The sequence below is a fragment of the Sus scrofa genome, chromosome 1, assembly GCF_054392235.1.
Source record: "Sus scrofa isolate SSC_HxYL_T2T_F1_AM1 chromosome 1, Sscrofa_HxYL_maternal_Yorkshire_Landrace_v2.0, whole genome shotgun sequence".
Taxonomy (NCBI): Eukaryota; Metazoa; Chordata; class Mammalia; order Artiodactyla; family Suidae; genus Sus; species Sus scrofa.
In genome coordinates this window covers 140,590,362-140,614,068 of record NC_139383.1, presented here as the reverse complement: position 1 = coordinate 140,614,068, position 23,707 = coordinate 140,590,362, and the positions used below count along the sequence as shown (strand labels likewise).

The following is a 23,707-nucleotide window of genomic DNA, read 5'->3' as shown; positions in this document are numbered from 1 at the left end:
ACATTTTTCATAGTTAGTACATGGCATCTACTGTGGAACAAATGACTATCCTGTCTCTCTCTCTCTTTTTTTTTTTTTTAAATGCCCACAGAAAATGTACCAGTGAGATTTAATTATATTTTCTTTCAACATGCAGGCAGTGATGAGCAGCTTGGGAAATTAATTTACAATGCTTTGGAAACAGCCACCGGCAGCTTTGTCTTATTGTATGAGTGGGTCCTTCAATGGCAGAAAAAAATGGGTCCGTTCCTTACCAGTCAGGAAAAAGAGAAGATTGATAAGTGCAAAAAGCAGGTATGCATCCCAGATGGCTCACTGATCAAAAAGCCCAATCTCCAACTTAAGGAAGATGATGAAACAAAACAGCTCTGCATTTGATTGGCCAGCAAAGATGACCCAGTATGCTGAGAGAGCTGTTTAACCAAAGGGCATGGTAAAGGAGCAGCACCTTCCTTACAGGTTTTCTCAGCCCCTGCTGCCTCTTTCAGAACTTTCACAGCATGCTCAAAGCTTTCGTAGCTGCTTCTCAACCTCCTCCCCCCTTATTATTCTATTAGTAGCTCTCTGTCCAGTTGGGACAAAGAGGGCTTCATAATTGTACTATTGGCAATTATTTGCATTTTCCCTAATCTTCTGAAATATTGTTTCACAACTAAATTTTAAGGGACTGGAGGATTTTATAGTTCATTTATAATCCTGGGTTTAAAGAAAACATTTAGGAGTTCCCGTCGTGGCGCAGTGGTTAAGGAATCCAACTAGGCACCATGAGGTTGAGGGTTTGGTCCCTGGCCTTGCTCAGTGGGTTAACGATCCGGCGTTGCCATGAGCTGTGGTGTAGATTGCAGACGCGGCACAGATCCCACGTTGCTGTGGCTCTGGCGTAGGCCGGTGGCTACAGCTCCGATTAGACCCTAGCCTGGGAACCCCCATATGCCACGGGAGCGGCCCAAGTAATGGCAAAAAGACCAAAAAAATAAATAAAGAGAACATTTAATATTGCATATTGCAGTGTTACATAATAAATAAAGAGCTTATAAAACAGTAGGTAAGGCATTGTGTTTAGAAACGTATGTATATTTATGACAAAAAGAAAAACGAAGTAAATACACTGAAATCGTAACAGTTGTCTTTGGGTGGTACATTGGATTTTTTTTCTTTTGTATTAGCACTTACTAAAATTTTGACAGTGAATATCTATATTTTTTTGGTAGCTCCCCCACCCAACTGCCACAGTTGGTGGGGACCATGGCATTGGCACCAAGAGTTGTTTTTTTTTGGGGGGGGGGGCTTTTTTTAGGGCCACACCTATGGCATATGAAAGTCCCTGGGCTAGGGGTAGAATAAGAGCTATAGCTGGAGCCTGTGCCACAGCCACACTGGATCCAAGCCACATCTGCAACCTATGCTGAAACTTGCAGCAATGCAGGATCCTTAACCCACTGAGCAAGGCCAGGGATCAAACCCAAGTTCTCATGGATACTATATTGGGTTCTTAACCCACTGAGCCACAACGGGAACTTCAGACAATGAATCTTTATAATCAGGAAAGTTTATTTTATTTTTCGTTTTAGGGTGGCACCCATGGCATATGGAAATTCCCAGGCTAGGGATTGAATCGGAGCTACAGCTGTCAGCCTACACCACAGCCACAGCAACACCAGATTCGAGCCATGTCTGTGACCTACGCCACAGCTCATGGCAACGCCAGATCCTTAACCCACTGAGGGAGGCCAGGGATCGAACCTGCATCCTCATGGATCCTAGTCAGGTTTGTTACCACGGTGGCTCAGTGAGTTAAGGATCCAGCATTGTCACTACAGCTACTGTTCAATCCCTGATCTGGGAACTTGACCTGAGATTTCCTGGTTCAGCCCTCCCTCCCCAAAGAAAATTTTAATGTGTCTTTTTTCTGGGGCTGTATCACAGAAGCTGCTTTTAAAAGCTGTCTCTCTTTACCAACTAGTAGGTTGAGTTTGTGGTTTAGGAGAGAATTTAGTGAAGAGCATTCTCCTTTTCTCCTTTGAAAGTACAGTTTCTATTAAGTATTTTACTGACCAACCCAGTATTGTTTTATGGAATTTTTTTCTGCATCAGATTCAAGGGGCAGAAACAGAATTCAGCTCACTGGTCAAACTGAGCCATCCAAACATAGTGCGCTACTTTGCAATGAACCTCAAAGAGCAAAATGATTCCATCGTGGTGGACATTTTAGTGGAGCACATGAATGGGGTCTCCCTCGCAGCCCACCTGAGCCATTCAGGCCCCATCCCTGTGCATCAGCTCCGCAGGTACGCAACCCAGCTCTTGTCAGGCCTCGATTATTTGCACAGCAATTCTGTGGTGCACAAGGTGCTCAGCGCATCGAATGTCTTGGTGGACGCAGAGGGCACTATCAAGATCACAGACTACAGCATTTCTAAGCGCCTGGCAGACATTTGCAAGGAGGATGTGTTTGAGCAAACCCGAGTTCGTTTTAGTGACAGTGCCCTACCTTATAAAACGGGGAAGAAAGGGGATGTCTGGCGGCTCGGCCTTCTGCTGCTCTCCCTCAGCCAAGGACAAGAGTGTGGCGAATACCCAGTGACCATCCCTAGTGACTTGCCAGCTGACTTTCAGGATTTCCTGAGGAAGTGAGTATCACCGAGATTCTCCCTGACTGCACTCTACTCCTCTACTTCTGCTTGTGCTGGGAGGTGCCAGATAGCTAAGTCCTATGTGTAAGCCAAAAAGTGACTATCAGGATTAGAGTTAATTCTTTGTTCTCTCAGTCCTTTCCCAGCCACATGTTATGTTCTGTTTTCTCCCTTTTGTTTAGCATTCCTCTAACTCCGATGTTCTTCTGAATTTACTTGGGCTTAGTAATAGATTTTCAGACTACTTCTGGGTGACTGCCTGGTGTACCCTAGGAAGTCACTAGGGAGAGATGCCAAAATGCAATACCTCTCTGTCTTTGCTGCTGGTTCCTAAGGGGTCAAAGACAGGACCTTTTGCTTAGAAAACAGTTTAAGGAGTGCCATTCTGCCCCTTGTTCCTCTTAACCATTCTTCATTATCAGTGTCCCATTCAGCTGGAATTCCTTGCTCTAGCCAGAGCATTTTTTGACACCTATAAATTACAGGTATACATTTAATTACAGAGCCAAGTGGTTTTTTGTTTTCTTTGTTTTGAGGTGTGGTTGATTTACAGTATTGTTAGTTTCAGGTATATAGCATAGTGATTCAGTATTTTTGCAGATTATACTCCATTATAGGTCATTATAAAATAATGGCTGTAGTTCCCATATAGTATGTCCTTCTTGCTTATCTATTTTATGTGTAATAGTTTGTAGGTGTTAAAACCATACCCCTAATTTGTCCAAGTTTTATCCACTTTGAGACAGCCCTTACTGATAGATTTTCCTGTGGCCAAAAGTCTTTGTCCAGGTCCTTCAGTTCAGTGATTTCTTTTTTTTTTTCTTTTTTAAGGCTGCACCAGAGGAATATGGAGGGTCCCAAGCTAGGCGTCAAAACGGAGCTGTAGCTGCTAGCCACAGCCACACAGGATCCAAGCCATGTCTACGACCTACACCACAGCTCAGAGCAATGCTGGATCCTTAACCCAATGAGAGGAGCCAGGGATCGAACCCACATTCTCACAGATACTAGTTCAGGTTCATACCACTGAGCCACAACAAGAACTCCAGTTCAGTGATTTCTAGTTTAGCCTTACCTCTGTTCTCAGTCCAAGCTACACCTAGGTTTTCTCAGTTTCTCTGTTAAATAAGATCCTTGCTCTCTGGGTTTTTCTAGATATTCTCCCACTTCAAGAGAAGTGGACTTGGACGGGTTTTTTCCCTACCTGACACTCTGTCTTATTTCTCACCTTTTTTTCTTTTTCCCAGTCATTCATTTTTTCCTCACTTCATCACTCACTACATTTCTTTTCTTTTACCCTTTACATTTCTTTTTCTGTTCCCAACCATCCCCGCTGCCTTTTGGCCTGATTCATATTATTATTTCCTGTCACTCATTGTCTTAGCCATTACAGAAGTGATAGCAGCTGCACTTACATTTAAATAAGATAGTTTCTGTGTACTATAAAATAGAAGTGGATGTGATATACATACAGTTGTAGAAAGTCTTTCTGGATGCTGTATTTTTTTTTTTTTTTTTTTTGTCTTTCTGTCTTTTCTAGGGCCGCACCCATGGCATATGGAGGTTCCCAGGCTATGGGTCTAATTGGAGCTGCAGCTGCCGGCCTACACCACAGCCACAGCAACATCAGATCCAAGCCACGTCTGTGCAACCTACACCACAGCTCATGGCAATGCGGGATCCTTAACCCACTGATCGAGGCCAGGGATCGAACCTGCAACCTCATGGTTCCTAGTCGGATTCGTTAACCACTGAGCCATGATGGGAACCCCCTTTATTCCCTTCTTAAAGTATTAAACATCTAAGATTTCTAAAGAAATTTTTTATGATTTCTCTTAAGTGCCATAGGACTTTAAAAATATTTATAAATGCACCCTGACAATGAGGATGACTAAAATGACATCAAAGGGAATATGGTGATAGAACCACTGAAGCAAAGACTCATTTTGTTCTTCAAAATGTCATCATTAGCTTTTGGCCCTTCCTCACTGATCAAGATTGAGTAAAGGTTAGCAATAGCATTATGTATTTTTAAAAACAACACTGAGAAGTTTAAGTAGAACATATTTTTCACATTTAATAGTAAAATGAGTTTCCTGGTGGCTTAGCAGGTTAAGGATCTGATGTCACTGCTGTGGCTCAGATTACTGCAGTGGTATGGGATCAGTCCCTGGCCCAGGAACTTTCACATGCTGTAGGCAAGACAAAAAAAAAAAAAAAAAGTAAAATGAAGGACTCAGTAGCTAAAACTTTCCTAGTTCTCTTCTTAGAGAAGAGCTCTAATCTGTCGGTTTTGAACTTGAGATCAGCACTACTTCTTATTCTGTTAATAATGCGTCCTCTAGGCTGATTCATATATTTCTCTCTCCCTGTTGTAGTTAAGAAGCAGCTCCAGGGAAGTGTTTTACTACCTTTGTTGTCCACCCCCAGTTAACAAAAGAAAAAAAAAATTCCCAGACCAGCATAGGAGTGGCATTTCATTTGTAGTAATTTTACTTCTTGGCGAACATTCTTTGGAGAAAGGTTTTGTTTAATCTCTGTGATGGGAAAGAGCCCTGACTCAGAGCCAGACAACCAGGTTCCTAGCCCACCTTTACCCCTTACAGGCTGAGCAACTTAAGTGCCCAATCCTGAATTTCCTCCTGTGGGGGAAAAAAAAAAAAAAATGGGGATAACAGTAAAGGTGTCTCCTGTTAAGTAATGAGGTGACTTTGGGAAAGCACCTACAGGTGGGGGCTGGTTGCCGGGGAAACCCAACTGCTTGATTTAGGGCTTTGGAACTTTTCAGTCCCACCCCCAACCTCAGTGGAGGGGAGAGGGGTTGGAGGTTGAATGGATCACGAGGAGCCAGTGATTTAATCAGTTGTGCCTATATATATATATAGCAAAGCCTCCATTAAAAGCCAGAAAGGCAGGGTTCAGAGAGCTTTGTGTTGGTGGACACATGGAGGCACCAAGAGGGCAAGGAGGTTCCAAGCCTCTTCCCAGATACCTTGTCCTGTGCCTTTCTTCCATCTGACTGTTTCTGAGTTATATCCTTTGTAAAACACTGGCAATCTAGTAAGTAAAATGTCCGAGTTCTGCGAGCTGCTCTAGTACATTGAACCTAAGGAGGGAGGGCGTTGGACTCTGGTCTGCAGCCTGTTGGTCAGAAGCACAGGTGGACAACCTGGACCTAGAATAGGTATCTCAAGTGGAGCTGAGGTGGAGCAGTCTTGTAGGACTGAGTCCTTAACCAGTGGGATCTGATGCTGTCTCCAAGTAGATAGTGTTAGATTTGAGTTGAAGTCTGAAACACCCCTCCCCACAGTAGAACTGGGTACAGAAACTTTTATGTGGTCAGATGAAAAAAAGCAAGATGAATAATATGTACACGATGATGTCCTTAAAATAAAATCAATATTCACAAATTAAAGCTATATGTCTTTTTTGGATGTTTACCTAAGGTTTTATTCTTACCAGTAATGTGTTAATATTTGCAAGGAGGAGGTATTTTACTGTTGTAATTGAACTAATTTTAGATTTAGGGGAAAATACAGTATCTTAGAGTAATGCTTTTGTTGCAATCTTTTTTTTTTTTTTTTTTTTTTTGGCCTTTTAGATCTGCACCTGTGGCCCATGGAAGTTCCCAGGTTAAGGATCCAACAGGAGCTACAGCTGGAGGCCTAGGCCACAGCCACAGCAACATGGGATCCAAACCGTGTCATGACCTACAGCTCATGACAACACTGGATCCTTAACCCACTGAGAAAGGCCAGGAATCACACCAGCATCCTTATGGATACTAGTCAGGTTTGTTACCACTGAGCCACAACGGGAACTCCTTTTGTTGCAATCTTTTCTTGCTCTCTCAAGGTATGAAATTAGGAGTGCTTTACTTATTAGTACTGTGACATGAAAAAATTAAATGTTATCCTTTATGATGCTCTCTGTCATCACTTTAGGAGTACAGATTTTAAGTCCATAATTCACAATGACTTATAATTAGGGTCAAGTGCTACCAAGCAGTGCTACTTAGGTCATTGTTATGAAAGCCAACCGGCTTAGTTTAGTTACAACAGTGGCTCTCAGACTTTCTCTTGGATTGAAACCACCTGGAGAGCTTGTTAAAGCACAGGTGACTGCTCAACCCCCAGATTTGCTGATTTACTGGGACTGGGGTGGAGAAGAATTTGTAGTTCTAACAAATTCCCATGTGATACTGATGCTGCTGGTCAAGGACCCAGCTCTAAAAAGCACTGGGTGAAATGTATAGCTTGTTTTCATTCATTTAACAAGTTGCAAGTGATTAGTTTCAAGGAATGATAAGTAAAAAAAAGTGATAAAATGTAACTTTCAAAAAGTCATTCTTAATTGTCACCAACATACTTCATACTGTGATGAACATGCTTTATCTAAAGTTTATCCTATTGGGCCACAACCTGTGATCAGCTATCTGATTTGCTTATCCTTTAGGAACTTTTATTTATGACTGGTCCCCAGAAAGGCTTAGTTTAGCATAAGTCATTAATCTGTTAGTGGGAATGAAAATTCATAACCTACTTGTGCTATCTTAACCTAGACTTCTAAAAATGTCATTCCATGAAGGTCAGTCGTCCTGCCTCTAGAGACTGTACCTTTTTTTTTTTTTTTTTTTAATTCACCCACTTGTACCCAGCCTGGTTTTCAGCATGTAAATCCTGCAGGGATGTTTAATGAAATTCACTTATGAGTGGACTTAGGTTCATAGGTAAAATGAATTCTCTAATGTGTATCTTTTAAAAATAAGCCCATAGTTCAAAGCCTTGGCTTAATTAGCATTTATTTTGTGTCTTGCTGAGATTCTTTTTTTCTTTCTCACTGAGGTGTGTCTGCTTAGATGATAAGGAAAGATGGAATCCTCAGCAGTTATTAAAACACAGCTTTATAAATCCTCAGCCCAAAATGCCTTTACTGGAACAAAGTCCTGAAGGTGAGTCTGTTAGCGTTCTTTTCTTATAGCCTATTTGACATAAATTATTTTGAAAATATTTGTAAACCTAAGGCTGGAAGTGACTGCATGGATCATTTATTTTATCTATTTTATGCTGAGCTATCTATAAATGCATTCATTCAACATGTGCATGAAAGCGTTTTAACACCTTCCTGGGTTTTCCCATCTCTTGTATTGTATTGTATGATATTTTTTAAGGCATTTGGAATTTCCCAGGCTAGGGGTTGAATCGGAGCTACAGCTACCATCCTACGCCACAGCAATGTCAGAACCCAGCCTTGTCTGTGACCTACATCACAGCTCACAGCAACACCAGATTCTTAACCCACTAAGCAAGGCCAGGGATCGAACCTTCGACCTTATGGATGCTAGTTGGGTTTATTTCTGCTGAGCCAGGACAGGAACTCCTTTCCTGTCTCTTCTGATGGAGTCTCCAGTGGTTAGCCTCTTAGTGTTGAGTAACCCTTCCTGGGCACGTCACTCTTACAGCTATGAAACTAGATTTCCCTACTGTTATTCAAGCATCAGATGAAGGAACCTCAGTAGAGATTGAGCTTGGCTTCTGGCTCTATTGTTCAGTCATTTCTTTCCTCTTAGTTACCCTCCCTGAAAACTAGGGCAAACTGTATATTTCTACCTGCTTGAAGTAGGACAAGGTGAGGAAAGCCTTAAAAGGCCTGCCAGACAAGAGAGATTTTTTCAAACTCCCAGTCCCTGGTTGTGGCCCCTTCCTCCCACCCTTGCATCGTGGTTATTGGATGTTGCAGCCCTTCCTATATTTCTAATGCCTCAGTTGCCTCTGCCTTTTGTTTTCTGACAGATTCTGGAGGACAAGATTACGTGGAGACTGTCATTCCTAGCAACCAGCCACCCAGTGCTGCGTTCTTCAGTGAGACACAGAGACAGTTTTCCCGCTATTTCATTGAGTTTGAAGAATTGCAGCTTCTTGGCAAAGGAGCTTTTGGAGCTGTCATCAAGGTGTGGTCCTGAGTTGTCCCCAGTCCCTTTTTGAGCTCTTTCTCTGTTCCATTTCTGCAGACTTATGGACTGCTATTTTGAGAATAGGGAGGGAAGTGAATAAGACCATTTGAAACTATCATCAGCCTCCCCTTCGTGGAGTTAAAGGCTTTATTTAAGGTTATACTGGACACATTAAGAACACATCATTTCCTCTTCCCTCTCCTGATGCAGTACATTAACGTGAAAACCACATGATTATAAGGGTACTTCAAGTGGAGTCAAGACCTCTACACAAAGAACATTTTTGTGTGCTTTGGTTCAGAAAGAAAATTGTTCTCTCTTGCTCGCATTTGCTTTTAGAGCTGCTGTAGCTAGAAGGGTGATGGGGTTAGAACCAAAATGGAATTCAGACTGGGAAATGGCCCCAGATGGTCTTTGATGGCTTTTATTTTCTAGCTCTTATTGAGATGGAAAACTACTGATGTGTACCGAAGATGTGCTGCTGTTAGTCTTGCCTTCTTCATTCCAGGCTCTTCGGGTGACCTTTATTATCATCTGCCCCTGGGGAGAGAGATTTCAGCTGTTATTGTATAATTAAGCATTTTTCTGAATTTAGGAGACCCAGATTACTGTTTTCAAATCCATATGAGATTTATGTCATTTTACACATAAGAAGGTGGCCCACTACTAATAGGGCATGTGTCTGTTTAGAATTCTGAGAGTATTATTAGGAAGCGGTATTTATATTACTAGAGAAGGCCTTTTACACTGAAGAAAGAATGAAAGTAGTTTTTCTGTGGTAGTCAAGGACAGAAAGACAAACTTAAGCAAGCTTTCCAAAAGGAAGTCATAGTAGCACAGGAAATTTTCAACTTTCTTCTTGAAAGTAGAGACATTACAATTGAGTGATTAAATAGATCTACTTTGGGCAGACAGATATCCTTTTCAGGTAATCATGGTTATCTTTAAGAGGAGTGGATAATTGGAGTTCCCGTAGTGGCTCAGTGGTTAACGAATCCGATTAGGAACCATGAGGTTGCAGGTTCGATCCCTGGCCTCGATCAGTGGGTTAAGGATCCGGCGTTGCCGTGAGCTGTGGTGTAGGTCACAGACGCAGCTCGGATCCCGTGTTGCTGTGGCTCTGGCATAGGCCGGCGGCTACAGGTCCGATTCAACTCCTAGCCTGGGAACCTCCATATGCTGAGGGAGCGGCCCAAGAAATGGCAAAAAGGAAAAAAAAAAAAAAAAAAAAAAAAAGGAGTGGATAATTGAAGTATATATTATCCCTTTAATTCACACCATAATTTTGATCAACTCCCTTTAACTTCTTTATAGTTTAGAATCTTGAATGCAAAACATGATCAAACTTCCTTTCCTTACAAGTACTTAAAAAGTGCCTAGTAAAGTTCATATAACAAAGCACCTTAGTAACTTAAACCTTCATGTTTTTCTTGTGGTTTCTCCATATGAGAACCCCAGAGCCTTCACATCCCACCTCTATTTTCAGGTTAAGGCCATCTCCTTAAAGATCTAGCATTTCATTAGCAGTTGGACCCATTACTGTTGATGTACTTTTTTGGGGAAAGGACTGCGCCTGAGGCATGCAGAAGTTCCTGGGCCAGGGCTCAAACCCTCATCACTGCACTGACAGTGCCAGATCCTTAACCTACTGAACCACAGGCAAAAAACCCACCTATGCATTTTAATAAATGAATTCCTAGGAGTTCCCAGTCAAGGACATAGTGCTTACCAAACCAGACTTGAGTCAGCTCACCCAAGTGCAATAACGACAATCTACTGACACTGGGATGTATTTAAGGAAAGTGCAGGATTTATTGCAGGTGCCAAGCATGGAGTAAGGGCAGCTCATGCCCAAGAGACCCAAACTCCCCAGTGGATTCCAAGGGAGCGTTTTTTAAAGTCAAGATGAGGGAGAGGGTCACAGGGTGTTATGATCAGCTCATGCACAGTTCTCTGATTGTTTGATGGTGAAGTAACAGGATAGTGTCAGGAGTTTTGATGGTGAAGTAACAGGATAGTGTCAGGAGTTAACATCATCAGTCCTCAGGCTCCAACTGGTCTGCTCATCATGCAGTTCCTTTCTTCCATCTGGTGGCAGTTTTAGTTGTAGTATCTATAAAAAAAACTCAGGAATGTGCATTGTTATCTATGTTCTTCAGGAAAGAACTAAAGATTCTGTGACTACTACATGGCAGATTCACTTTTTATATTGTTACCAGTTATCTTGGCCCAGTTGCCATTTTTTTCTTACTAAATGTTCACATTCTTCCGGTCATTGTTGAGTCAGCCTTTCCTGACACAGGGGAGGCCTGGGAGATGAAAGAGTTTTTTGGTTTGTTTGTTTGTTTGTTTGTTTGTTTTTGTCTTTTTTACCATTTCTTGGGCCACTCCCGTGGCATATGGAGGTTCCCAGGCTAGGGGTCAAATTGGAGCTGTAGCTGCTGGCCTACGCGAGAGCCACAGCAACTCGGGATCTGAGCCGCATCTGTGACGTACACCATAGCTCATGGCAATGCCAGATCCTTAACCCACTGAGCAAGGCCAGGGACTGAACCCGCAATCTCATGGTTCCTAGTCGGATTCATTAACCATTGCACCACGATGGGAACTCCAAGACTAAAGTTTCTTTTACAAGTGGGCATTGGACTTAGGGGCACCTGTCCCAGGAAGGGTCCTACGTGGTTACAATAGCATATGTGATGTGTACTGAAACTTGAGTTTGGGAGACAGTGCCAAAACTTACCCATGGCTTCCACTCTCTTAACATAGCAGTAAAAGAACACAGTGCGGTCATTTTGGGGGGAGCACATTTCCTAGTTGAGGCTGCGTGCCAGGTGGTTCACACCTTGTCTTTTAATCTCATGACATTCTTATAAAATAGGTTCATAATTACCCCCATTTTCTAGATGAGAGAACTGAGGCTCAGAAGTTACATCATTTTCCTGAGGTTACATACATCAACTAAGAGATTTCAACCAGCATTCAGACCAACACCTGTTTTACTCAAAAACATGTTTCTCACCACTATCTAAGAAAGATACTCTGAAACTCAATTTTATAGTATTCCTTTCTCATTCCTAAGAGTAGTTTTGGGTATAGAAAGTAAAGCCTCTTGATGCTCTATTTTGTCTTTTGTAACCAACTAGTTTCTCCTTCTGTTAATGGTCAGGTTGTTGGTTTTCATCACTTCAATTGACCTGCATGGTTGGGACTAGAATGTTAACAAAATTGTATAAAAAATACTTTGGGCAACCCAGTTGTATAGTGAAACTGCCGCTATGGATGCCTCTATGTAGGCTATGGAGATTTGCCTTTGAAACATTTTCTTGAATTTTTCTTGTGTTTTTCTTTTATTCTTAATTGTATTATTCTGGTTTCCTTACATGACCTCAGTTGTAATTCTTCGGTCCTAGTAACAAAATCAGTGGGCAATCATTGTGTTAATGCCATTTGCTTTTATTTACTAAGCACCAGTCTCTGTGAGGCTTTGACACAGGTACTTTACTCACATCATTTCATTTAGTCTCACAGTCACCTTTGAGGTAAGGGAAGTGGCAAAATGCCATTTCATAGATTTAAATACTGAGTTTCAAGGAAATTAAGTCATTTGCTCAAGCTCTAATAAGTTGAGAATTAGAATTTGCACACAGGTCTTTAAAACTGTTGGAGTTGAGTTTGTGTTTTAGTGACTTTAAGTGTAAAAAAATTTTGGAGAAAAACTAAAATCATCTTCTAAAACTTTACACTGAGTTTAGAAAATATTTTTTTTTAAAACAAGGTTGAAAAGGCGACAAGGTTTAATTGGAAATTTAGATAGCAGATGTGATATTGGAAAAGCAAGGATGTAAATGTCAATAAAATGAATGATTAAAATGGAGATTATTTCCCCCCATCCCCACCTCCAGAGTCTCTTAGCAAGCTGAGTTCATTCTAGTTTGGGATGAGATGTTTTCTCAGTTTTTGGCAGTCAAGACTTCCTTCAAGCTAAGAGCTGCAGACATATGGTGACTCACAACTCTGGGTTCCCCTTGGGAGGGGACAGATGACGCAGTGTGAATGCCAATCTGTGAGGGGTTTCAGAGTGGCTGACCTACCGGCTCCTCTACCTTCCCACCCCACAGGTGCAGAACAAGCTGGACGGCTGCTGCTACGCAGTGAAGCGCATCCCCATCAACCCGGCCAGCAGGCACTTCCGCAGGATCAAGGGCGAGGTGACGCTGCTGTCGCGCCTGCACCATGAGAACATCGTGCGCTACTACAATGCCTGGATAGAGAGGCATGAGCGGCCGGTGGGACCTGCTACGCCGCCCCCGGACGCGGGGCCCCAGGCCCGGGACGAACGAGCCTTGCCCCAGCCGCTGGCAGGCACCAACGACACAGACGGCCTGGGCAGCGTGGAGGCGGCGGCACCGCCGCCCATCCTTAGCAGCTCGGTGGAATGGAGCACGTCGGGCGAGCGCTCCGCCAGCGCCCGCTTCCCTGCCTCTGGCCCAGGCTCCAGCAGCGATGAGGATGACGACGAGGAGGAGCATGAGGGCGTCTTTTCACAGTCCTTCCTGTAAGAGCTTCCGTGCCCTTAAGTCTGGTCCCCCCTGAGACCTCACCAGGGAAGCGGGATTCAGTTACAAATACAGTCTGGCGGACCATGTTGAAATATATGGATATAGAACTAATTTTTAGAGAATAACCAAATTCAGTCCAGAGGTTTTTCTCTCTCTCACACACACCCACACCCCCCCACACACACACCCCCCACCCAAATCTAAAGAGATCTCCAAAATCCAAGCCCTGGAAAAAGGAAAAATAGAAATTTCTTCCAGTCCCTCCGTCTTAAAACATCTGTTAAGATTTCTCAACGAGTGTTCTTTTTAGATAAAGGCTTCCAGTTCCGTGGAACATACAGGTCCTAATTTGGAGTCTTGACATAAGGCCTACTGCAGTTCTAAAAAGGGTTACCACACCAATAATTATGATCTTAAAAGTTTAATGCAGCTCAGAATCCACCCAGGTCATTTACTTTCATGGTTTTATTTCATTGTATCCAACTGAATACAGTTTATCATAACTCTTAGCTATTGAAGTATAACAGGGAATTTGATTTCTTTAGTCTTTCTCTATTTCTCTTTTTAAGACCTGCTTCAGATTCTGACAGTGACATCATCTTTGACAATGACGATGAGAACAGTAAAAGTCAGAATCAGGTAAATATATAAATGGAAATTACACTATTTTATTTATCATGGGGTGGGTACATAAACAAATGTTTAATGTTATAAGCTTCAGGTAAAATAGTAAAGCCTTCATCCTTTATGCAAATATAGGAACTATCAATTTTAAAACATTTAAAATATGCTACTCATATGTTTACCAATAGGTCTTAATTTATCCACATAATAAATTATGCTTTTAGAAGAGATGGATAAATTGACATGCTGGGTTTTTTTTTTTTTTTTTTTTTTTTTGTCTTTTGTCTTTTTGTCTTTTGTTGTTGTTGTTGCTATTTCTTGGGCCGCTCCCGCGGCATATGGAGGTTCCCAGGCTAGGGGTTGAATCGGAGCTGTAGCCACTGGCCTACGCCAGAGGCACAGCAACGCAGGATCCGAGCCGCGTCTGCAACCTACACCACAGCTCACGGCAACGCCGGATCGTTAACCCACTGAGCAAGGGCAGGGACCGAACCCGCAACCTCATGGTTCCTAGTCGGATTCGTTAACCACTGCGCCACGACGGGAACTCCTGGGGTTTTTTGTTTGTTTGTTTTGCTTTTGGTGAAAACCATTTTCTGGAGGATTTGGGGAAACATTGTGTGGTCGGGGATGAGGATAATGGAAATTAATTAACTAGACAGCCTGATTATGGAGTTCTGTGGGTCTCTCTCAAATCAGTTAATCTTGATTACTTGCTCTCATAAACTGTCCTCCAAACAGCATTTAATACTGTGGGTCATGATCCTGTAATGGGTTTTAAAATGTTTTGAGGGTTACAGCCAGCTTTATTTTATTTTATTTTATTTTTTTGTCTTTTTTGCTATTTCTTGGGCCGCTCCCGCGGCATATGGAGGTTCCCAGGCTAGGGGTTGAATCGGAGCTGTAGCCACTGGCCTACGCCAGAGGCACAGCAACGCAGGATCCAAGCCGCGTCTGCAACCTACACCACAGCTCACGGCAACGCCGGATCCTTAACCCACTGAGCAAGGGCAGGGACCGAACCCGCAACCTCATGGTTCCTAGTCGGATTCGTTAACCACTGCGCCACGACGGGAACTCCTATTTTATTTTTAATGCTGTAGAGAGAAGCGTAGAATACCAAATACATCTCAGTATTACAGGTTAACTCTGTGATGTAAAATACCTGGTGGTCTGAAAGATTTGAAAAACACTGCTCTAGGCCTTGGACCCCACTCACTTCTCAATCTTCCTCCACCCAGGGCAGCAGAGCCCCTCAGTGCTGATGCATGGAGTTCAGGGTGAAGCTTTTGTGTTAACTTCCACGGCTATCAGTTGTTGCTATAGAGAAACTTGCTGCAACCAGGGATTGGATGCAATGAGTTTATTACCAGGAGTAAATATGTAATTACAAGCAGTTATAAGGATGCATTCACAGTAGATAAAGAAAAGTCTACACATAGGTCCTCTTAGAGAAGCAGTTAAATTGGTTTGAATGAGGTTTGAATGCATTAGCCAGCATTTTTTAAAGTACTTCCGTTTTCTATTAAAATCCCCTTAAGCCCCTGAGGAAGTTTAAGGAATAATAGCATAAATAATCTAAACTACTCCTTCGGTTTTAGCATTAGTTTTGCATTTAATTATTATGGGGGCACCAAATTTACAATTCTGGTTTTGCTTGATTAAGGGAACTATCCCATGGGTATTCTAATTGATGGGTAGAAGCCTCTAAGAGATTAACAATCTTCTACAGATAGTCCCCAGAATAAATAAATGATTCGAGAGTAGAACCTGACTGTTCCAGAGCAGAAGGTTTTTTTTTCTTCAATGAAGAAAAAGTACTGGAAAACGTTTCCACACCAAAAAAATGCAAATCAGGAACAGTTAAATGCTACCTAATGCTTTTTCCATACTTTTGGGTAGGAGGCAATATTTAAATGTCTAGTCTTTTTAGGCTGCACCTACAGCACATGGAGATTCCCAGGCTAGGGGTTGAATCAGAGCTGCCACTGCCAGCCTATGCCACAGCCACAGCAACACAAGATCCGAGCCACGTCTGTGACCTATACCACAGTTCACGGCAATGCCAGATCCTTAACCCACTGAGTGAGGCCAGGGGTCGAACCTGAGTCCTTATTGATGCTAGTCAGATTTGTTTCCACTGCACCACAATGGGAACTCCCCTTTTTTTTTTTCAGGGGACATGAGTTTAAAAAAAAAAAAAAAAAAATAGCTGCAGGGGACACACAGACTAACCATACGGAAAAGTAGCCTAGGAGCCTGGTCACCGTAAGTGGCAGCTTGTTGGTTGGTTTTCAATGCCACCTTCAAAGGGCAAGGTGGCCTTTACATGTAATATGATTACATTTAAATTGTTTTAGCTCAAGACGGATTTCTCATCTTTTATTTCCAAAGTAAGCCTATCATCAAAGAAAGGCATTCCAATAAAATTTGTCTTAAAATATTAGTCTGCATCCATTCTACCCTTCTTAGCCATAGAAAGATATCAGTGGTAAGAAGGAATTGACTTGAATACCTACCTGTTTCCTATCTACCCCATCATTGTTCTGTACCAGAACAGACTTGCAACTATACAGTAAATCCTGGTATTAGCAAAATTGCCTTTTAAACACTGTCAGTGTTCTACTCACTGACACCCCCCCCCACCCCGCTCTGAGGCAGCAGGATAGTCATGTGTGTGATGGGGCGGGCACAAATGACTTGATGATGGTGGTGATGTGGTTTCATTTCAGCCCCATTGTGAGTTCTCATGTGCTCCTCTTGGTTTAGGATGAAGACTGCAATGGAGAGAACAGTTGCCATGAAAGTGAGCCACCGGCAACCACTGAGGCCGTGCACTACCTCTATATCCAGGTGAGGCCCCAGCATGCAGCTCAGTGACATGGCAGCTGCCAGTAGTTGCTGATGGGGAGGTTTAGGGAGGTGAGAACAAGAGAGCAGGCAGAAGAGGGCTCACCAGCCCTGCTAAGAGTAATTGTCCAGAGAGGATTGCAGCATGGAGGCCCTTTCTCCCAGCCTTAAACTCCTGTGCCATATCAGGAGATGCCATAGGGCATTGGTTATGGGAACCAGGCTAACATGGGCTGGGTAAGTTCACATCTGGGATCCACACAGCTATGAGAGCTCAGGCAGGGTTCTTCAGCATTCTGTGTCCCAGGTTCCACAGTTGTAAATGAAACAAAAGCAGTTACCTCAATGATTTATGAAGGATAAAAGAAGTAATGTTTGTGGGAGTTCCCTGGTGGCTTAGCAGTTAAGGATCTGGTATTGTCACTGCTATGGCTCTGGTCCCTGCTGAGGTGAAGGTTCAATCCCTGGTCTGGAAACTTCTGCATGCTCTGGGTTGGCCAAAGAAAGAAACAACGTGTGTGAAGTAATTACAGCCGTTCCTGAGTTCCATAAGCCCTAGACCATGTGTGTACAGAAACTCCACTTTGTCTAACAAGTTAAATCTGGGCAAGTAAGGTCTGAGGCACACATCCTCATGGGTACAAAAGAAACACCAACCTGGCTTTAGGAGAGCGGCTTGTTCTGGATCCCCTGAGGGACAGGAGCCATAGGCAAACCAGTTCCAAAGGGGCATCGCTAAAGGGAAGCTTATAGGCTTTGGCCCACCCACACTCCAAGGGACATGTTCGGGACAGTGGGGAGCTCTGCCAGCAGAGTAACAGCCAGACCAGAGAGGAAAGCCTGCCTCTGGCCCAAATGAACAAGACTGTGGGTCCTTATCAGTATTTTTAGTCACATCTGCAAGGAGGCAGGTCTTTAAATGTGAGATCCAGCACTCTGCCCAAGAAGGAACCCTCAGACAAGTACAGTGGTTCAGAAGAGGCTGGTCAGGTGATTGCTTTCCTGAGGGTGGAGCTGGCTTTAGGTTTTCCCTAAATAAACCATTCACACATACCATAAGGCATTTGTCCCTAAAACTGTTAAGTATCTACTATGTGAGTTAATTTCTGAACAATTTTAGTGAGACAGAAGTACATACTGGAGGTGAGGTAGGGTCAGTGTGGGAGTCAGAGGCCCTCTCGAGGCCTGGAAAATGAGTCAGAGTTTGTAGATGGTTATTATGAGCATGAGAGGCTATTCCTCTCATTTAAAAACACATATTCCTGGAGTTCCTGTCATGGCCCACGGGAAATGAATCCAACTGGTATCCATGAGGATACAAGTTCGATCCCTGGCCTTGCTCAGTAGGTTAAGGATCCAGTGTTGCCATGAGCTATAGTGTAGGCCATAGACTCGGCTCCAGATCCCACATTACTGTGGCTATGGTGAAGGCCAGCAGTGGCAGCTCCGATTTGACCCCTAGCCTGGGAACTTCCATATGCCACAGGTACGGCCCTAAAAAGCAAAAAAATAATAATAATAAAAAGACATAATCCTCTTTTTAAAGCCAATAAAATCCTTCTTCAGGAGAAATCTCAATACTGGCACTGGTTTGAAATGTATAGGTTAGTTTCATAAATCAAATGCTACTTGATTAAAATGATATTGCATTATTTTCTGATAGATCAGTACGCTTAAGAAGAATGAGCTCAAGCCCTTTCCTGAACGTTTCGTTATTTACAATGTTTTGCTCTAGACTTGAAGGTCATTGTCATTAATTTAATGTACAAATGAGAAGGGCTAGTGATATCATTAGATTATTAATTAGCCCTTCCTGGAAATTTGAGTTTGGAAACAATCTTGTAAAAACAATAAATAAGATTTTACTACTTAATGTTTAATTTTTTCACATTAAGTCACAAGGATTTTAAAGTCTTATTTTTTTAATGAATAATAATATGAAAAATAAAAATGGTTTTGTTCGCTCACTGAGATTATGTCTATTTCCCCCCAGTTTTTTGAAATACTCTTGGTTTCTTTCTTTCATTAAAAAATAAATAAATAAGCCTTTCCCACAAGTATTTAAAATTGTGGTACATGTCTTAAAAAAATGGAGGATCACTTTAATGGTGGTAGTCCTCCTTCACTGAAACTCTGGATAATCAAATCCTGCCTGGTTTGTTCTTGTCCCTAGATGGAATACTGTGAAAAGAGTACCTTACGTGACACCATTGACCAGGGACTGTATCGAGACACCGTCAGGCTCTGGAGGCTTTTCCGAGAGATTCTGGATGGACTGGCTTATATCCATGAGAAAGTAAACTTAGCAACATTTTACATATAAAGAGTTAGGTTTAGATAAAACTTATGACAAAAAAGTCAAATATGGTGAGATCTGAGAAACACTGAAATAGGGAGAAGATGATAGGTATGTTGAAATAATCTATTTTTGTAGAAGTAGAACAACATCTCAGAAGGCAAGAAAATATGGGAGTTCCTGTTGTGGCTCAGTGGTAGTGAACCCAAGTAGGATCCATGAGGACACTGGTTTGATCCCTGGCCTTGCTCATTGGGTTAAGGATCTGGCATTGCCATGAGCTGTGGTGTAGTTTGCAGATGCAGCTCAGACCTGGACTTGCTGTGGCTGTGGCGTAGGCTGGCAGCTACAGCTCTGATTCGACCCCTAGCCTGGGAACTTCCAAGTGCCGAGGGTGCTGCCATAAAAAGACAAAAAAAAAAAAAAAAGAAAAAGAAAAAAAAAAGAAAAAAGGAGGGGGGCAAGAAAATAATATAAAGCTTTAAAGTTCAAAGAAAACACTGAAGGATAAAAGAGGAGTCAGTAAACTATGGCCCACACATGGGTCAGATCTCAGCTTCCTACCTGCTTTTATTCAGCCTGGGAGCTAAGCGTGGCTTTTACATTTTTAAACAGTTGTAAAAAGTCAAAAGAAGAATATTCATGCCACCTGAAGATTCTTTGAAATTCAAATGTGTGTCCCTAAAGTTGTGTTGGAACGGGGCCATGCCAGTTCATGTTTTGCCCATGTTTCTCAAATCTCACAATATTTGACTTTTTTTGTCATAAATTTTGTTCTTATGCTGCCTCTGTAGAGTTGAGTAGTCATGACAGAGCCTGTGTGGCCCATAAAGCCTAAGAAATTTACTGGCTGTAACTTTTTACAGAAAAAATTTGCCAACCTCTGGGTTAGGTGGAAGTAATTGAACTTTGTGTGGAATGTGGATGACTCCTTGAGTGGTTTAGATAAAGTGAGAGTGTGATTAATACATGCCTAGTTATTTGATTTTAACCAACTTAGTGCTGCCTTTCCTAGGAACACGGAAGAACCAGAAGGTCATCTAGCAAGGATAGAGACGAGACATAACATAGGTTGCCACACATACGAAATGTCATTTTACAGCTAGAAATTGTCATTACAAGGTAAATGCTAAGGAACCTAGCTTCAGGATGAAATGCTACTTCCATTTTAAAAACAGGATTGTCAAATGCATTAGTCAGTGTGAATATGTTTTTTTCTCTCTGCCTCAGTTTTTTTAACCTTAAAATGTTTATACGGAACCATATTTATACTAAAAAGCCAGGATCTATAATTTACAGACATCTAGTTTTTAAATGAGTTGGTGGAAGTGGAATTTGCAAAGTTGGACATAAAAATGACCTCTAATGCCATTAGAATCTATCATTGTGGGAGTTCCCATCGTGGCTCAGCAGTTAATGAATCCAACTAGTATCCATGAGGACACCAATTTGATCCCTGGCCTTGCTCAGTGGGTTAAGGATCTGGCATTGCCATGAGCTATGGTGTAGGTTGCAGACACAGCTCAGATCCTGAATTACTGTGGCTATGGCCTAGGCCAGCAGCTAGATTCAACTCCTAACCTGGAAACCTCTACATGCCACAGGTGCGGCCCAAAATAGACCAATTAAAAAAAAAAAAAAAAAAAAACTATGCTTCCCCATGCTCTCTTCCTCATCCTCTAATCTACTCAGTAGCTGCTAACCATTTTCTGAGTGTTCAGCAGTGTGCCACACCTAAAAATATAGAAAGGCACGAGCAAATGATAAACCCCATACTTGAGAGTGACTTACTGTTTTTTGCTTTTTTTTTTTTAATTTTTTTTTTGTTATTTCCCCAATACAATTTTTTTCTACTGTACAGCATGGTTACCCAGTTACACATACATGTATACATTCTTTTTTCTCACATTATGCTCCATGATAAGTAACTAGACATAATTCCTAGTGCTACACAGCAGGATCTCATTGCTAATCCATTCCAAAAGCAATAGTTTGCATCTGTCAACCCCAAGTTCCCAATCCATCCCACTCCCTCCCCCTCCCCCTTGGCAACCATAAGTCTATTCTCCAAGTCCATGATTTTCTTTTCTGCTGAAAGTTTCCTTTGTGCTGTATATTAGATTCCACATATAAGTGATATCATATGGTGTTTGTCTTTCCCTTTGCGACTTACTTCACTCAGTATGAGAATCTCTAGTTCCATCCATGTTGCTGCAAATGGCGTTATTTTGTTCTTTTTTAATGTGTGAGTAGTATTCCATTGTGTATATATATACCACATCTTCCTAATCCAATCATCTGTCAGTGGACATTTGGGTTGTTTCCATGTCTTGGCTATTGTGAATAGTGCTACAATGAACATGTGGGTGCATGTGTCTTTTTTTAAGCAAAACCTAAAGTCAACAGAAGGAAGGAAATCATAAAGATCACAGAGGAAATCAATAAAATGGAGATTCAAAAAACAATAGAAAAAAATCAGTAAAACCAAGAGCTGGTTCTTTGAAAAGGTAAACAAAATTGACAAACCTCTGGCTAAACTCACAAAGAAGAGCAGAGAAAAAAACCCAAATAAATAAAACAAGAAATGAAAAGGAAGAAGTCACAACTGATACGACAGAAATACAAAAAGCCATGAGAGAAGACTATGAACAATTTGTATGCCAACAAATTTGACAACCTAGAAGAAATGGACAACTTTCTAGAGACTTACAGCCTGCCAAAACTGAATCAAGAAGAAATAGACCAACTGTACAGACCGATCACTAGAAATGAAATTGAATATGTCATAAAAACACTCCTTACAAATAAGAGTCCGAGACCAGATGGCTTTACAGGTGAATTCTACAAGACATACAAAGAGGAACTTATACCCATCCTCCTTAAACTTTTTCAAAAGGTTGAAGAAGAAGAAACACTCCCAAAGACATTCTATGATGCCACCATCACCCTAATTCCAAAACCAGACGAAGATACCACCAAAAAAAGAAAACTATAGGCCAATATCTTTGATGAATATAGATGCAAAAATTCTCAACAAAATTTTAGCCAACCGAATACAATGACATATAAAAAAGATCGAACACCACGACATGGTGGGATTCATCCCAGGTGCAAAATATGGTTCAACATATGCAAATCAATCAACATCATACACCACATTGACTTACTGTTTTTTAGAAAGCCAAAACTTACCTTCATGTAATGGTAAAAGAGGTCACACCGTGAAGTGTTTTTATCACATTTAACTATTTCCTATATTAGAGTACCTGAAACAGCCAGCATTATGAGGATGCCATTAAGTAGAGGAGAAAGCAGTGCTCATGTAACAAATAATCACAGAGCCCTTCACGGAGCTGGGACTGCAAAGTTGAATTATTAGAATTACTGTGAAAGTCTTCAGGAATAAAATGGCGCTTGTAAATATTGGTACAGTTCCAGTGAGTGGAGAAAAGCCTGGGCAGGGCAAAGAGCATGAAGAAAGGAATAGAGGAAAAAATGAAAGTCGTGTGTGTCCCCCTGACCCAAGCAAGGTTTTGTGATACAGCAGAGAGAGAGCATTGTAAACCTGGTGGAGGGGGCCCTGGGATGACAAAGAGAACCATTCGTGGGGTTTGCTGGGGGCTTTGTTTTTGTTTTTAATTCTATTGGCATATAGTTGCTCTACACTGTTGTGTTTCAGGTACACAGCAAAGTGATTCAGTTATACATATATTCATTCTTTTTCAGATTCTTTTCTCATATAGTTTATTCCAGAATATTGAGTAGAGTTCCCTGTGGTATGTAGTTAGTTAGCTAATTGTATATAGTTGTGTATGTATATTAATCCCAAACTTCATACGATCCCTCTTCCCCATGTTTCCCCTTTGGTAACCATAAGTTTGTTTTCAAAATCTATGAATTTGTTTCTATTTTGTGAATAAGTTCTTTTGTGTCATTTTAAAAATTAGATTCAACATATAAGTGATATCATATGATATTTGTCTTTGACTTACTTGCTTAGTATGATAATCTCTAGGTCCATCCATGTTGCTGCAAATGGCATTATTTCATTCTTTTTTATGGATGAGTAATATCCCATTGTGTTATGTACATCTTCTGTATCTATTCCTCTGGTGATAAACCTTTAGGTTGCTTCCATGTCTTGACTCTTATAAATAGTGCTGCAATGAACATTGGGGTCAGAGGGAACCATTTGCATTGGACCTGATCAGGACCACAAGCAGGTAGACTGTGACATGGTGGCAAGGTCGTTGGCCGGACAGGGGGGGAGACATTGCAGAGGCTGGACAGCCTGGACTAGGGAGGTCTGCAGGAGAAGACCTCATCCAATTTGCATCACCAGGTTGACCTTTCAAATTAGGAAACAGGTATGATAGAAATTATGCTTAGCAAACAATTGTTGATTTCTTTGCTCTGTTCCATTAGGGAATGATTCACCGAGATTTGAAGCCTGTCAACATTTTTTTGGATTCTGATGACCACGTAAAAATAGGTGATTTTGGTTTGGCAACAGACCATCTAGCCTTTGCTGTGAGTATTTTTTAAATTACTGAAAACGGATCCAGGTGCTTTGATTATCCTAATGCTCTTAGGACTGAGTTCACTGAACTCTGCTGTGAAATCCCCAGGAAAGTATACAGGTCTAAAGGGACGACTGCAAATGATCTTTGAGGCTTTGAAATTGTGAATACATTTTAATGAGTGCGTTCCATTTGAGAGACACAAAATTATTACTTTGTGGATGGTGTTTAGGTCAAAGGCATATAATGTCATGAAACAATTGACATTA

General features: G+C 41.7%; 1 protein-coding gene across 22 annotated transcripts in view; it reads left to right on the top strand.

The window, feature by feature from the left end:
• Positions 1-23,707, top strand: part of EIF2AK4 (eukaryotic translation initiation factor 2 alpha kinase 4) — a 118,116-nt gene that overhangs the window by 50,107 nt on the left and 44,302 nt on the right. For 12 of the 22 annotated variants that reach the window (XR_014813089.1, XR_014813088.1, XR_014813029.1 and 9 more), the window contains 9 exons: positions 137-294; positions 2,095-2,630; positions 7,478-7,584; positions 8,426-8,583; positions 12,708-13,144; positions 13,718-13,787; positions 16,542-16,625; positions 18,796-18,918; positions 23,344-23,448. Coding sequence is in view for 16 of the 22 variants with exons in the window: in XM_084972971.1 (XP_084829097.1) it covers positions 137-294; positions 2,095-2,630; positions 7,478-7,584; positions 8,426-8,583; positions 12,708-13,144; positions 13,718-13,787; positions 16,542-16,625; positions 18,796-18,918; positions 23,344-23,448 (1,778 nt within the window). In the remaining 6 variants the exon portion in view is untranslated. Of the gene's footprint in view, positions 1-136; positions 295-2,094; positions 2,631-5,538; positions 5,694-7,477; positions 7,585-8,425; positions 8,584-12,707; positions 13,145-13,717; positions 13,788-16,541; positions 16,626-18,795; positions 18,919-23,343; positions 23,449-23,707 lie in introns of those variants that run through there. The other 10 variants (XR_014813080.1, XM_084972997.1, XM_021097886.2 and 7 more) reach the window with 2 other exon arrangements.